At 36.4% G+C, this 14,133-nt stretch overlaps 1 protein-coding gene across 3 annotated transcripts; it reads right to left on the bottom strand.

Moving 5' to 3' along the window:
* LOC18606382 (armadillo repeat-containing kinesin-like protein 3) lies at positions 726 to 9,309 on the bottom strand. Of its 3 annotated transcripts, none has more exons than XM_018118226.1 (19): positions 8,882 to 9,309; positions 7,822 to 7,922; positions 7,245 to 7,367; positions 6,726 to 6,911; positions 6,312 to 6,533; positions 6,050 to 6,206; positions 5,752 to 5,901; positions 5,433 to 5,521; positions 5,004 to 5,207; positions 4,327 to 4,425; positions 4,001 to 4,165; positions 3,767 to 3,898; positions 3,243 to 3,378; positions 3,051 to 3,143; positions 2,597 to 2,722; positions 2,376 to 2,501; positions 1,852 to 1,995; positions 1,555 to 1,683; positions 726 to 1,463 (listed from the first exon to the last, which is right to left on the bottom strand). In XM_018118226.1, the coding sequence occupies exons 1-19, from the start codon at positions 9,090 to 9,092 to the stop codon at positions 1,303 to 1,305; spliced, it is 2,754 nt and encodes a 917-aa protein (XP_017973715.1). In that variant the 5' UTR covers positions 9,093 to 9,309; the 3' UTR covers positions 726 to 1,302. The 3 variants fall into 3 exon arrangements, with proteins under 3 accessions (XP_017973715.1, XP_007040020.2, XP_017973716.1); XM_007039958.2 differs by having other exon boundaries at positions 4,001 to 4,135; positions 8,882 to 9,092; XM_018118227.1 differs by lacking the exon at positions 8,882 to 9,309 and adding an exon at positions 7,620 to 7,709 and having other exon boundaries at positions 7,822 to 7,898.

Below are 14,133 nucleotides of genomic sequence, written 5' to 3' on the forward strand. Positions count from 1 at the left end.
GATTAATTATGTTTAAATAACTTAAAATAGGTAACTCAATTTCGTCTTTGCACCCATTATTTCACCTATGTATGTTCAGAAAATCTTGAACAAGATGTACGTAATTCAGAACCTTGTTCCTTTTCCAAACCTTTCAACATCTATTTTTACAGTAATGTATGTAATCCAGAATTGCTTTGAAAATGATCTCTCTTGACCCTTTCCTTCTTCCATATAATCTCTACAAAGAAAAGCATAAGTGTAGTTCATGGTAATAAACGAGCTGCACAATGTCGCTTTTCTCCAATGAAGATGAAGAAGAATATGAAGCTTCTTCAATTGCACGTCTAATTATTATTTGACATTGTTCTGTCGCAATGTACTTCGAAAAGAACTCCTTTCATTATTATTATTATTATTATTTACCTTTGTACAATGAAAAGAACTTAAAGAAATAACACTCTACAGTTTACACAGCAACAGCTAGCATTGGCATAAGAATGAATGAAGAAACAGAAAAAGAGAGAGTATTCTAATTATACAGATCAATCTCCAACATGGGACCCTTTCTTTCTCAGTATTATCATACAACAAACTCAACTAAGATTTTCCTTTATCCATGTATTAATAAAATATAAATGGATGGGAACAAGAATAACTTGCTGTTGATGAGAGGAATCAGGAAAGCAGGATAAAGGAAAAGGCCTAACTGTTGAACAATGAAATTTGGGTTAAAGAAAGAGGAATAAATAAAAAAATAGTAGTGATTATCACAAGGATATTAAACCCTTTAATCCCTTATACAAAGAGGTGTGGGTATACATCACCAATTTTGGAACAATGGAATTAGCCAGCACCTAAGAAAAAAGATTACAGAATTGACATATATATATGGGCATTCAGGGGTTTCTGCTAGAACAAACTAAAAAGCTTTCCACAACAAATCCATCCTTACAGAACAAGTAATGAGAAGTTACTTATATACAAGAACAACTGGATGTTAGTTACCCTCACTATCCATTTTCATATACAAATCATTTGTTTACTATAATTAGCCAACTACACAGGAAGGTCTCAGATAAAAACACATGAGATCACAAGACAACAATTTGATTAATAAATCAGAGGTTCCGTGTGTAGTCAACAACATATTTTGACTATGAAGCCAAGCGCACTCTATTTCATGGCAAAACTTCAACAGGAGCACAGCTGTAAGCACTCCTGCTTGTTTAGATGTGGGGTGTATCAATCCTCTAGTCTTAATTAGTTTAAGCTGAATCGGTTTCTGCACCTCAAGTACACTTCAAGTTTTCCATAATTTCATTAAAAGTCTATTCGTAGCCGCCTCAATTCAGCTAAGAAGGTCGGGCTAGAAGTAAGCGTCCGATGTGCAAGAGTTCTTATGTCTTCCCGTGAACACTCTTGCAAGATGCGGACCAGTTCCCACAAGGCACCTCCGCTTATCATGTCTTTAGCATTCACTTCTGCAGTGTAGTGAATTGGATCGGAGCCTCATTAGAAAGATTTTCAAAGAGAGAAACCATACGAAAGTTTCCAAAGAAAAAACAAACTGACCATGTTGTGCTAAGTGGCAGAGTGCAAGCTCAATATGGCGCCTGATTGGCGAGGCATCATTGTTAGCATTCTGTACAATCCATGGAAGTGCTCCATCCTCAATCAGAAGAGACCTTCCAGTTTTACTTCCTGTACCATTTGAGAACCAAATTACCCCAGAAGACAAAGAAACCATATATATATATTCTTCTGAACATGCACCCTAAACTATGTTAACAAGGCATCAACAAGTTCAAAATTACTACATGACCAGCTATGAGATCAGCAGACTTCAAGTCATCCTCCAAGAAATTGTACCTTGAGTTGATGCTCTTGACTCGCATTTAGCAAAGTTTGCTATTCCACGAGCAACTTGAGCAAGAACATCTGGATGTCCACATTTGACCATACCTAACAAAGCCTTGATACCACCTTCACCTCTTAGCTTATTCTGCAGCTTATCTAGAGAAAGTAATAGAGAAGTACTCAATTGAAGAGGTAAACAAACTGATCGACTTAATGAATCTTTAACAAAGATATTGAGCCCTACACTACTCTAAGTTCTCTCACATGAATGTATCATTTTGACTCCTAAAAAATTGCACATGCATAGTAAAGAGCTCCATGGTAACAACCTCAGATGAAACTAATAAGACAAGCTTAACATTTCACGTTTTCACTATTAGAAGTTTTAAATCTCTGATTGCATAAACACATTACTGATTGAAGTTATGGAAATAAATAGTTGTTGAGCCAACATGCAGAAACTTCTCATAAACTTAACCATGCAAGTAAATTAGGAAATTGCAGCAGATAAAAGTCAAAGAGGTCAAGCAATTTACCATTGCCACACAGATTGGCGACGGCCCCAGCAACCATTCTAAGTGTTTGAGGATCCTCAGCATTAGCTGCTGTCATTGATAACAAGCTAATGCCCCCTTGAGACATTATTAGTTCCTGGTTGGTTTCTAACAACATAAAAGGAGTAATATGTAAAAGTAACATCAATTGAAAGCATAAAGACTTCATAGAAAGAAGCATCATATTGCAATTTAAATTTTACCATTCATCGCAAGATTGGCAATTGCACCAGCTGCCACTCTATGGACAGTCTCATCCTCAGAGCTTCCAAGCAGCCTCAGCAAGGACGTTAGACCTCCAGCTTCTACAATCTTCTGCTGATTTGTTTCTGCACAGTGGAGGTCAAGTTTACACTGTCATTGACATATCTAATAAGAAACAGCACTATCAAAGTAATTATTATCTGGATAGAAGTGATGGATGAAATAGCAGATACATCCACGCAAAAGTCCTCAATTATCTAGAATTAACAATTTAAGTCCTGAAATTGGTTTCTAAATGATTCGGAAGTATTATATGAAAATGCAGGAATGAGAAAAACCAGAAGACGTGTAACTACTTAAAAAGGCAGTGCTCTACTTTAATCACGTCAAATTTAGAGTGAAGTATTGCTACAACAAAAAAGTAAACAAGGAGCAGACAGGCAGAAAAGATACCCTCAGCAGCTAAATTTGCTACCACTTTCACAGCATGAATCCGCACATCAGCATCTTCTGCTTCAAGCAATGATAAGATCTTCTGCAATCCCACTATAAGAGAAAGCAATTAGATAAACTATAAATACATTATTCTTTATTATTTTAGTATAGCTTTTTTTTGATAAATATCAGTTCGGGAATTACTGTTACCTTGTTCGAAGAGTTTTGCTATCGACGCCTTCTCTCCATTTCCTGAATCTTTTAGCTGTGGTCTAACTTGAGCAATGAGAGAATCTAGACCACCAGGGACTTTCCCAGGCCCACCTCTGTCAAGCCTTCTTCTGGTCTAAAACAAAAAATGCATGCCCAGTTAAAATTTAAAATGTACAATTAAAGCAATTGATCATCAGGTGGCAGAACATATCAAGACAAGCCTCGACCTACCAGATAACTTTAAATTCTCAGGTTGTTAGGAGTCCATTTAATCTCATAAAAAACACAAATGTTTAATTTGCAGTTTAATTACAATGGACATGGACAAAGTTTGAAAATTTTAACATTTACCACCTACTTTATATATAAGATTTCCCCCTGAGAGGAATTTAATCAGTGAATGAAAGATGAGATACAATACAGCAAAAGTGAAGAAGTTTGGAAGTATCGCATCACAGGATCAGTTACATAAATGGACAATGCAACAACTCACAAACTTGTAGTTTCCATTGATAGCATACCTCGTCGGCTTCAAAACTTAGCTGCAATAACTGACTTTGCAGCATTGATATTTCCCCTTCAAGTTTCTCCTTTTGATATGCCTCATCTTCCAGCATCTTTTGCAGTTTCAAGATCTCAGAATTTGTAGATGCCTAGACATTAAAAGTATGGCAGTGTGGGACAGCAGTCTATATGCCAAAGAAGTAGCAGAAAAGCAGAGGTAACGATGAAATGAAATAGAGATACACATATACCTCTGATATTTTCAGTTGAGCTAGTTGACTTTTAAGATTATTGACTTCCTCTTCAGCAGCTTTCCTTAATGAAGTTTCTTTACTAAGTAACTTTTTTACCTCAGCAACTTCCTCAGCAGTGGATACCATCTGCTCCTGTGTAGGATAAAAAGAGGCACAGACATGCTAAGCAAGTTTCAAATTAGCTTTAAGTGACAAAAACTAGAGAAAACATTAACAAAGGGAACGAAGCAAAAGACAAAATATGCCCGCTCAATTAAATTTAGCATTGTATGAGCAATCAATATCATATAACGAGATAGTTCTATACAGGATTATATTTCCACCTTTCTTTCACCACCCTGCTTTTGCTGATTCATCATCCATTTCTCCTCAAGCTTCTTTATTGATTCCATATAGTCCTTCTGATACTTCAATCTTTCCTTCTGCAAGAAGAAGAAGAGATTGAATTCAGTATGCATTCAAGTAAATGGTTAACTCTAGGCACTGGACAAAAACATGATCTATCATCAAAAAGTTCAACAAGCTCAGCAGGTAATTGTTCACTTAGTTCCTTCCACCCCACACAAACCCCCTTTCACTTCCCTTCATACCATCCTATCCCTACACTGAACTTAAGAAGTATATGACTATTAAGAAAACCAATCTTTTTATAATCACGCACAAGATCAAGTGTTACACATTTAATACATTCATGTTATTAGAAACCATGCAGCAATTACAATGATAATATACCCTCGTTTCAGGTAGAAAAACTGGCAAAATTATGACAGTGATAAGCTTTATAGTGTTTAACATAACGGTGCAGTCAACCCTTCTTTCCAATTAAATTTTGGATTATGTATAAAGTAAAAAGAAAGATACCTCTCTCTCTCTCTCTCTCTCACACACACACACACTCACTAACTTCACACACATAGATGCATGGGCACACCAACAACCCAAAAGACATAAAAAAGAAGCCAACATTCCAGTCAACTTCTACACTGGTAAAAAACTATACCTCCATTGCATCTGCAAAATTTCTTTCAGCCTCAGTAATTCGAACTTGCGCATCTGTGGTAATTCTTTCAATCTCATCTTCAAATGCTTTCTGCTTCCTTTCATGCTCCATAATGAGTTTGTCTAATTGTATGTCTAGCCTTCTGGCCAAACTTTTGTAATCAAATTCTTCCTTGAGCTTCAACATATTCTCAACTTTCATAGCCTATAAAAAGCAAAAATAAAGTGCATATGTTGAGCAATCAAATGGCATTATAAATAAACCACTTACACTCTAGGTCAAATTTTGATTCCATTTATATGTCACTAGAAAATAATAGAATTGAAAAAATGACAATCCCAGCAACTAGTCTACAGATGCATCTTAAAACCATAAAATAAGATGAATTAGTTAAACTAAAAAAAAAAGGGAAGTTGTGTTGTAACCCACCCTCTGTCCAAACATTATAGTACTAGCAGTTTCTCCGCGATGACGTGGGGATGGACCTATAGTTATAACCAATGATGTTCTTGCTGTTCCTGTTAAAAAAATCAAAATGTCAGGCAAAACAACTTGCAATGTGGAAGAAGCTGGTCTTTCATTGTTCAAATGGGACTTAAGGTGCCATAGTCTTCGAAACAATATTGTATAATTACTAGATATAGCTCTATGTCAAAACATTCTACAAGTACATTAGTGAGATATGTAGATGAATAACTTAGTAAAATAGCAATCACACATAAGACAAAAGTTATTCCATCCAATATACCTCCAAATGAATCTCGAAGCAATCTAGTAAGCTTTGAATCACGAACTGGAATGTGAGCGCTGTTCTCTGCCAGTGCATTAATGCACTTCCCCAGTGCACTCAGAGAAAGATTGATAGATTTGGCTTCTTCAAGGGTGTGGCCTTCACTCCCTGCAAAGTAACAGCAAAGAAACAAAGATCAGCATGCAGGAAAAATAAGAGAAGATGCTTGACACAAGTTAAAAGGTAGATAGTAGGACCGTCATAAATTAAACAGTTAAACTGAGGGGAGGGAGCTTTGTGCATTCTATTTCACTACCTGACTTATCAATTCGCTCTGAACCAGCAAGATCTACAACAATTAACTTGCCCTTTCGAACAAGTGGAGGCCTAAGAGATTTAGCCATGTTAGTACTGTTACCATTTTCACTTGAATGAGCAGGTTCTCTTCCTTTTACAGACCTCTTGACATGTACCTAAGGCACAAGAGATGAATTAATTGCATTATAGGATAAATGCAACGCAATCAGGATAGTCAACAAATCCATTAGAACAAGAATAACTTAATTCAATTGATTCACCATCAAAATAGCATGACTACGAGAAGATTCAGTATTCAATTTTGTGTTTGCAGCATAGCGGTGAGCTTCTCCTAAGTGTAGTAATTCCAAGAAACTTTGCTGATCTCTTATTTCTACTACGGTAGCCCCAGGTAGTGAAACGTCTCCAGATTTAGGGTCTTCCACAATGGAAATATTGTCATTAGTAGGATCAAGAAGATCCTGTAATGACTCCATGTAGAGCTGCACAAATTTTCAATGATCGAAACTATCAGGCACATTATAAAGGTTGTAACTTTGGAGAAAATGATAAAAAGTTTCTAAGAGAAAATAAGCTTAGACTGATTAGCCGGTAAAAATTGTTGTACCACAATTCATAAAAACTATGACAATATCAGAAATCAAACACCACGATCAGCAGTATGATGCAACAACCTGCAAATAGGAGACAGAAACAGAATCACTTTCCGGTGAAACATCTGCTAAAATATCCTCCATAGCACGGACCATTATTCCACGATCAGCTGTATCTTCCTCTCCAAGTCGGCCAAGAGTATATGTTTTGCCAGTACCAGTCTGACCATAAGCCATGACTGTCCCGTTGTAACCATCCAAAACACTCTATAAACACAAATTGCACAAAGATCTTGTTAAATGAACCAGGCATAGAGATCCTTCATGAGCTATGACCAAACACTCCAGTTATTTAAATGAGCACAAAACAATTGAGTTGGGAACAATGATAGCCTGAAACTACTTCTTTCAGACCATTGCAGGAAAATGGGTACAGTCAGTAACATCTGAAAATAATTTTTATTTAGCACAATAAAAACCAAATATCTTGCTAGATGAAATATTTAAATGCGCTACCTTTGTTGTTGCAACGCAAAAAAACAAAATGCAAGTGAATTTCTATCAAATTGTGGTAGAAGTGAATATGTCATGTGGACAAACCTCCACAACTGGCTTTGCAACAACTTCATACACACGCTTTTGTGATGCAAACTCTGTGAGCACTTCATCAAACGCATAGGTATCTGTGTCCCAATTGTTTTTCCGAAGCTTTAACCTTTTAAGCTGAAATAAATGAAAAAAGCATTAGTGCCTTTATAAGGAACAAAATAAGAAAATCACTTGCAGAAACTGGATGAGAGCTAAAGTAAAGTAATTTGAAAACTAGTTAGATCAGCTACAACATGTACAAGCAAAAGCCCACCAGCCTTCTCATTTTTAAGGTGGTTAGCAACTAAATCCTTCTTGACATATTCAAATGAAGTGATATTAGTCAACCTTTACTCTTTGTCTCCCTTTTCATTTGAATAAACTCACTTTCAGGTTGATGCATCCATCAAGATGTCATATCCAGGCAAAATAAAACTGAGATGTCCATCTCTTAACTTTTCCTCAATCAGTGTGCTACTTCAATATCAAACAGACAACAGAGAGCAGAGAAAGCCATTCAAGAAAAAAAAAATAGTAACTGAGAACATAATTAACCCACACATATAACTGGTAAAGTTGCATCAAATACCTCAGGTTGAAGTTCTACACAATCAGCAAAATCAGCATCTGCCGCCGACTCTTCTGCATTACGTGGACGCAATCTTACAGCCACTCGAACTCTTCCAGGAACTGAAGAGAAACATAGAAATGTCAAACTAAAAAATAAGCACAGGCAAAAGAATAGCATACTGATCATACTTGTCAAGAAGAGCTCAATACCAGACAAGTTACAATCTTTAGTCTAATCCCTTCTTCTTCGCAAAGACTGAACTTTCTAAGAATCTAACATTAGGCAGCCCTAAATAAGGGCACTGAAAGATCTATAAAAGATAAACAAATTTTATGCTAGATAAACTTTCAATATTTTTAACATGCTAACAATCAGAAAAAAAAAAAAAAAGAAATCCAATTTTCAAAGTGAAGATTGAGTAAAGCCGCACTGAATCCTGCTGGTTTGAGGTGCCTGCTTATTTGTGGCCCCCAAACCATGCCCAGTTTCAACCCCAAGGTATCTGCTTTAGCGGTCTGATGGAAAGCATTCTCCCTAAAGCCATATCATTGCAACGTTGCATTACCAAATAAACTAAATATACAGGCTGCCATTCCAGGAAAAACACATTTTAGGAGGTTTTTTTTTTGGTTAGTAAAACGAGTACATCAATAAATAATCCGATCCCACATTTGAACGACCGTAATACTGTTTATGACCAATTCAACCCCGGAATACTTAAAAACTTATCTAACCGTAAAAAAGATTGATTACTATTTAACAAGAGTTTAAATTGCTTTCATTGGAAAGAACTTAAGAAATTCTCTCCTATCCCTGATAAAAGCTAAGATAATCACACATTTGGCCTTCCAAAAACACACGGAAAACCACTTACAAAATGCAAAATCACATAATGTATGTTATAATCATCGACAATCCAAAAAAGCTACCCATCAACCTCAAGTGAAAATTCAGACATCCGACAATCTGAAAACAGAAACACTCAACAAGAAACAACCTTTACAAGAAAACGCAAACAAATAACAAAACCAAGAAAATGCATCATCTTGAAGATCCCAAACGAAACCCCAAAACTAACCTCCAGCATCATCTTTGGCGGCTCCAAGTGACCCGGGGCTACTCTTCCTTAGCCCAGAAGAGGCACCAACCGAAGACAAAGACTTGGTTTTGAGCGCAGGCTTCGAAGGGTTGGAGTTCACGGACAGTGGCCTATCTATTGATGTTGTTGTTGTTCCTTTAAGAGAGCTCCTATGAGTTCCATTCCTATAATTCCCACCACCACTAGCCATTTCGTGAAAAACAAAAACCCAACACCAAAAGCCTCAAGAAGATTCAATCTTTAACATGCCCACTTCTCCCTTGAACTCTTGTTTCTTTGCTTATCCTATGTTTGGTTACTAAGAAAATGTTTTCCCTTTTTGAGCGTTGAGCAAGTTACCAGAAGGACTCTGAGAAATCAATGAGGGTTTTTCTTTTTTTCTTTTTTTTGAGTGTTTTTTGAGTTTTAGAGTGGACCAGGGCACGTGACTTTATTTTAGATAAAAAGGGTGGGGGAGGAGGCTGGTGTGGGATTTACTAAACTACCCTTTTGAAACATAAGTTGTTACTTTACTTCTACGTGCGCCTCGTGACGGTGTTTAAATGCGCCAATGAAGTGTGTCGTGTAATAGTGCGGGAACTTTTAAATTACTGTTCTACCCCTCAGATCCAAACTGTCCCCCCCCCCTCCCCCTAACTGTTTATTTCAGTTTGTTATCTGTTATTAATAAGATGGACTATTTAATATTTACCAATGAAAATATTAGTATTTTTAAATTTAGAAAATTAATAATACTAAGTTATTAATATTGGTATTGTGATATTAAATGAAAATGTAACAATAACAGTGCATTATACAGTATGGTATGACAGTACTTCTTTTTGAAGCGTTAATTGCAAATATTAAACCATATGAAAAGAAAATAAGGAAGATTTCTTTAGATATAATAACCTTATCATGAAATTACAACGTGGGATTTTGCATTTTATATTGTAAAGGAGCTAGCATTGATTTTAAATTGTTAGCTAAATATTAAAAAAAATGTAGAGAAGAATTACATAGATCATAGAGAAACGTATAGAAGCATCATTAGTTCTATATTTTAATCTAATTATATGACCAGCATTTTTGTTTGTATTAAGGTTAAGATTTTATCTTCTCGATAATGATACTGGATTTCATACATACCTATTTGCCTTTTTTTTTATTCTGTTTTTTTAATCAAGAGGCAATTATGTTGGCTGAGCCTGATCATGAAATGTAAAATTTCGATAACTATTCTTTGGAAGATTAATTTCAGTAAGTAAAATTATTTAAAGAGTTTGCTTACTCACATCAGGGAAGGAAAAGGAAGGGTACTGAATTTAAGTTTATTTGTTAAACAAATTGGATTAGACTGTTTCAAATTAAGATTTTGCTGCAAATCAAGCTCAAGCTTCGAAGCACAAAGCTTGTTTTGCAGCCATGTGGGGATTAGTAAGCAAGGAAATAAATAAAGTCATATATGTATTGTGAATACGTGATTTTCCCGGAATCGCAAAACACCAACAAATCGAGCATGCAACCAGAGTGGTTGCATTTATCATCTGTCATTCACTGCAATGACTACCGTTGGCCCTCCTGGGTGGAACTTAAAGCCAAGGGCAACAAGGAGATATGGCACCTGGAGAAGAGAAGAGCAAACCCCAATAAAGGAGAGAGTTTTGAAAGAAAAGGCTGGTTCGGAAATTATGAGAAAAAGGAGATGCAGACACAGAGAGAGGGTAAAGCTTCTGCATAAAAGAAAAGCAAAAGTGGGGGAAGATGGACCCTCGAAATCTAGCTAGCTACCAGCATTCATTACTAACATGGAAACATTCAAATTTCGAAGAGCCAAAAAGAGCATGAGAAAACCTCGTTTCAAATTTGAAGTATTATCTGTTTTCAAACGCCACACCCTTTTTAATCTGAAAAGCCGATTGCAATCCCTTCCTTCATCATAATTTTCTTTCCTTTTTTGTTGTCACTTTGTTGAATGTCTACGGACTCCACGAAGGGCAATTGGATCCCACTCAAGCGTCCTTCGTAGAGTGCCTTTGACTTTAAAAAAGGTGAAAAAAATAATAATACTAAAGGGGCAAGGAAGAAAGTATAGTTTGCTTAGGTCTTGGGTAAACCCTGACCCACCTCACCGTAAGGTACAACAAAGTAGGCTGCTTTGAGTTTACTTGTTTTCTTGTTCAATGACTAAGCAGTAACTATCCTTCTTTCCTTGGTTTTTAACTTGCTGGAAAATGAGTAGATTCTTCCAATTCATAATTGATTTTAAAAATAAATTTACGTGTAGCCAATAATTAATCCTTTGCTCCTAATTATTTTCTGATTGTGGGTCAGGTAACCCTATTGCACATTCAATTTGTATGGACTTAACTTGTGGTTGTGTGAAGCCAAAATCACCTTTCAAGAGATGGTGATGTGCAGTTGCCATGGTCGGAGGTTCCAGCAGATGCTTACCTAACCAAATTTAGTGTGTCTTCGAAGAATATGTAAGATTTCAACACTTGAACTTGCTCTCCACCCCTTCCAGTGGTTAAAATGTCGAATTGACCCGTCATTCAGCAGGGTGAGTTTGAGCAACCTAAAGGGAAAATATCATTTCAGAACAACATTTTGCTCCTTTTTGAATGACACTTGACAAAGATTGTACACCATAGGGGACTGCATTATGCTTAAAACAGATGGGACTTTGTGTTTTGTGATCAATCAAACAATCCTAAGTCAACATCTAATTAAAACTTTTGCTACACATGAGCCAAGCAAAAGCCTAGAAATATGTAAGACCGTATAAATATTAAGATCTCTTTCTTTCTTTTTTACAAATAAAAAAAAACACAAAAGGAGGCAATTAGAAATAATTCGTCTCTGCTTAATGGTTTATTAATGTAGAGGCTATATTTGTTTGGTTAACAGTTAAAAAGATGATTTAAAATCTGAAATCAATCATTTTTAAGTTTAAAAGTTTCTAATCCATCTAGAACTATTTCCAAACCAAATCACGATTTTTGAAGATTATGAACTTAGACCTTTTTGATCAGTAAGGAATAAGGATATACATAAATGCACAAGCATAAAATGGGCATTATATTAATGATGAAGATGTGCATAAACAGTAATGGAAGCCAGGTTTTCTTCCCTTGCAACATCAACATGGTCCGAGAAGGTGGGCACGGCCCCATGGACACAATTTGTCAGTGAAATATCTTACATCATGAATTTCAATGAAATTACGGGAAGTGAAATGATCTTTATCTAAAAGCCTAATGGAAAGTCGGAAAAGGAAAAAAAAAAGGAGAGAAAGGAATCCCCTCAATTTGATAGAGAGATGTCCTTCACTATCGAATGTCATTACAAGTCATCCTACCCAGGTTCGGTTTTTTTTTTTTTTTAATTTCAGGGAAGGAAAGAGAGAATGAGCAAGTTCTGCTCCACCACCGCAGGCCTTATGGTGGCCTGATCCACCACCACCCTGCAGGCCTTATGAACAACTTTTTATTTATTTTTTACTACTACTTCACCTTTGCCCTGATTAGGACTCTTCAATCAAAAGCTCAGAGATGGTGGTCCTGATTCCTGAAACGCCTCAAAAGGGTATACTTGAAATTAGATGTTCTGCACTGCATTGAACAGGAACATCTAAGCAAATGAATTGGCATTGGTGCAACAGCCAAAATCACTGTATAATCAAGTGGCAGTGCTCGGAAAACTATTCATCAATATTTAATGAAATAATGGGTCAAAAAGAGACGAAGGCCCAGTGCAAACATTGTGAGAGTGGTACCTGCCACATGATATGTTGCAGTATTTTAGCAGAAAAGTCCTAGACAGGATTACCAGCAAGTGATACAATAATATTATGATGATTTTGCACATTTAGAAACAAAAGCGACCGCCCTTGTTCAAGGTATAGTTATTCTACTGGTGCCTATCATTCATTTCCTTCCTCGTATATATTCAAAAGGATATGTTGAAATCAGTATACACCCCGACTATTCTTATCAAGTATCAATTATCTTTCTTCTGCTGAGCAACTCTTTTTTCACCCCTCCCATTCCTCCAAATATCTGCTACTTGGTTTAAACAACTAAAAGTGAGTGGCCAGTGACAAGATTGGTTGCATCCTCGATCAACTTGCACGAATTCTTTGCTGGGAGCACATGATGTGCCATGAGTTTCAGGCACATGTTCCTAGTCGTCCAGTTGGGTTCAGACGGTTTCCAGTTCAGGCCTTAAAAGCTTTGGAGTTGGGTTGTGTTTGTGGGCGAGAGCATGCGCGTGTGGTTGTTCCCTTTTTTCAGGGTTGTCATTGAAGTTGATTAGCCAAATAAAATGGAATTTCTCGGTGGGGACTGCATGAAATCTATTAAAATCATAACAGAATACTCCACAACTTTTCTTTGTTCCACCGCTTACTGCATACAGATCGTATCCCCATATCTCACCACCTAACAGTATATAGTTCGTACTAAATTTTTATGACTCTGACCATTCCAGGATATTCTCTTTCTTTGTGTATAATTTTGGATGGCGAAGTATTGTAGTTGTTAATTGTTTGTCGCATTTAAAAGTTACAACCTTATTAATGGAGGTTCTCTACTTTGCTCATCATCCATCAAATTATGGAGGATATAGGAACCATTACTTGCGAGTATCACGGTATGATATATACTCAACAAGGTCATTGACCCAATAAGTGAAAATGTTTTAATGGGGAAATCCTAATCCAACTCTAAAACTGCTTTAGTACAGTCAACAACAGTTACCGATTCCTGGAATGTGGCCCTAGATTTTGAAAGTGTAAGATTCTAGGAAGATAATGTCATATGCACTACAGAAGTTCTTTCTATGCAATGGTAATTGCTCCCTCCACCCGACCACGCCCATACCTACCACTCGAAGTTGAGATTAAAAGTTAAAAGTGGAAAATGTAAAGAAACTTTTAGTTACATGAGGTTTACCCGCCAGAACCTGTTGGTTAAGTTGAATGTTGAGAAGCTATTCAAAAAAAGAGGTGAATGTTGAGAATGAAAAACTCATCTTAGGCAAAATTGAGCTGTTATAAGAATGTTAATTGTGGTAATTTTTCCCACAAAAGACAAGGAGAGAAAGATTATCTCTGACTTAATCGACTCACATTCTAAGAATTCTAAACTAAGTTAAACAGAAGATTCTCAAGCTATGATTTTTAGGAGCGTGCAAACAATTATTTCGGTTCGTTCAGTTTTGGATATTTAATAATCGAACTAACTGAACTC

Source organism: Theobroma cacao, chromosome 3, assembly GCF_000208745.1.
Source record: "Theobroma cacao cultivar B97-61/B2 chromosome 3, Criollo_cocoa_genome_V2, whole genome shotgun sequence".
In the NCBI taxonomy this organism is placed as follows: Eukaryota; Viridiplantae; Streptophyta; class Magnoliopsida; order Malvales; family Malvaceae; genus Theobroma; species Theobroma cacao.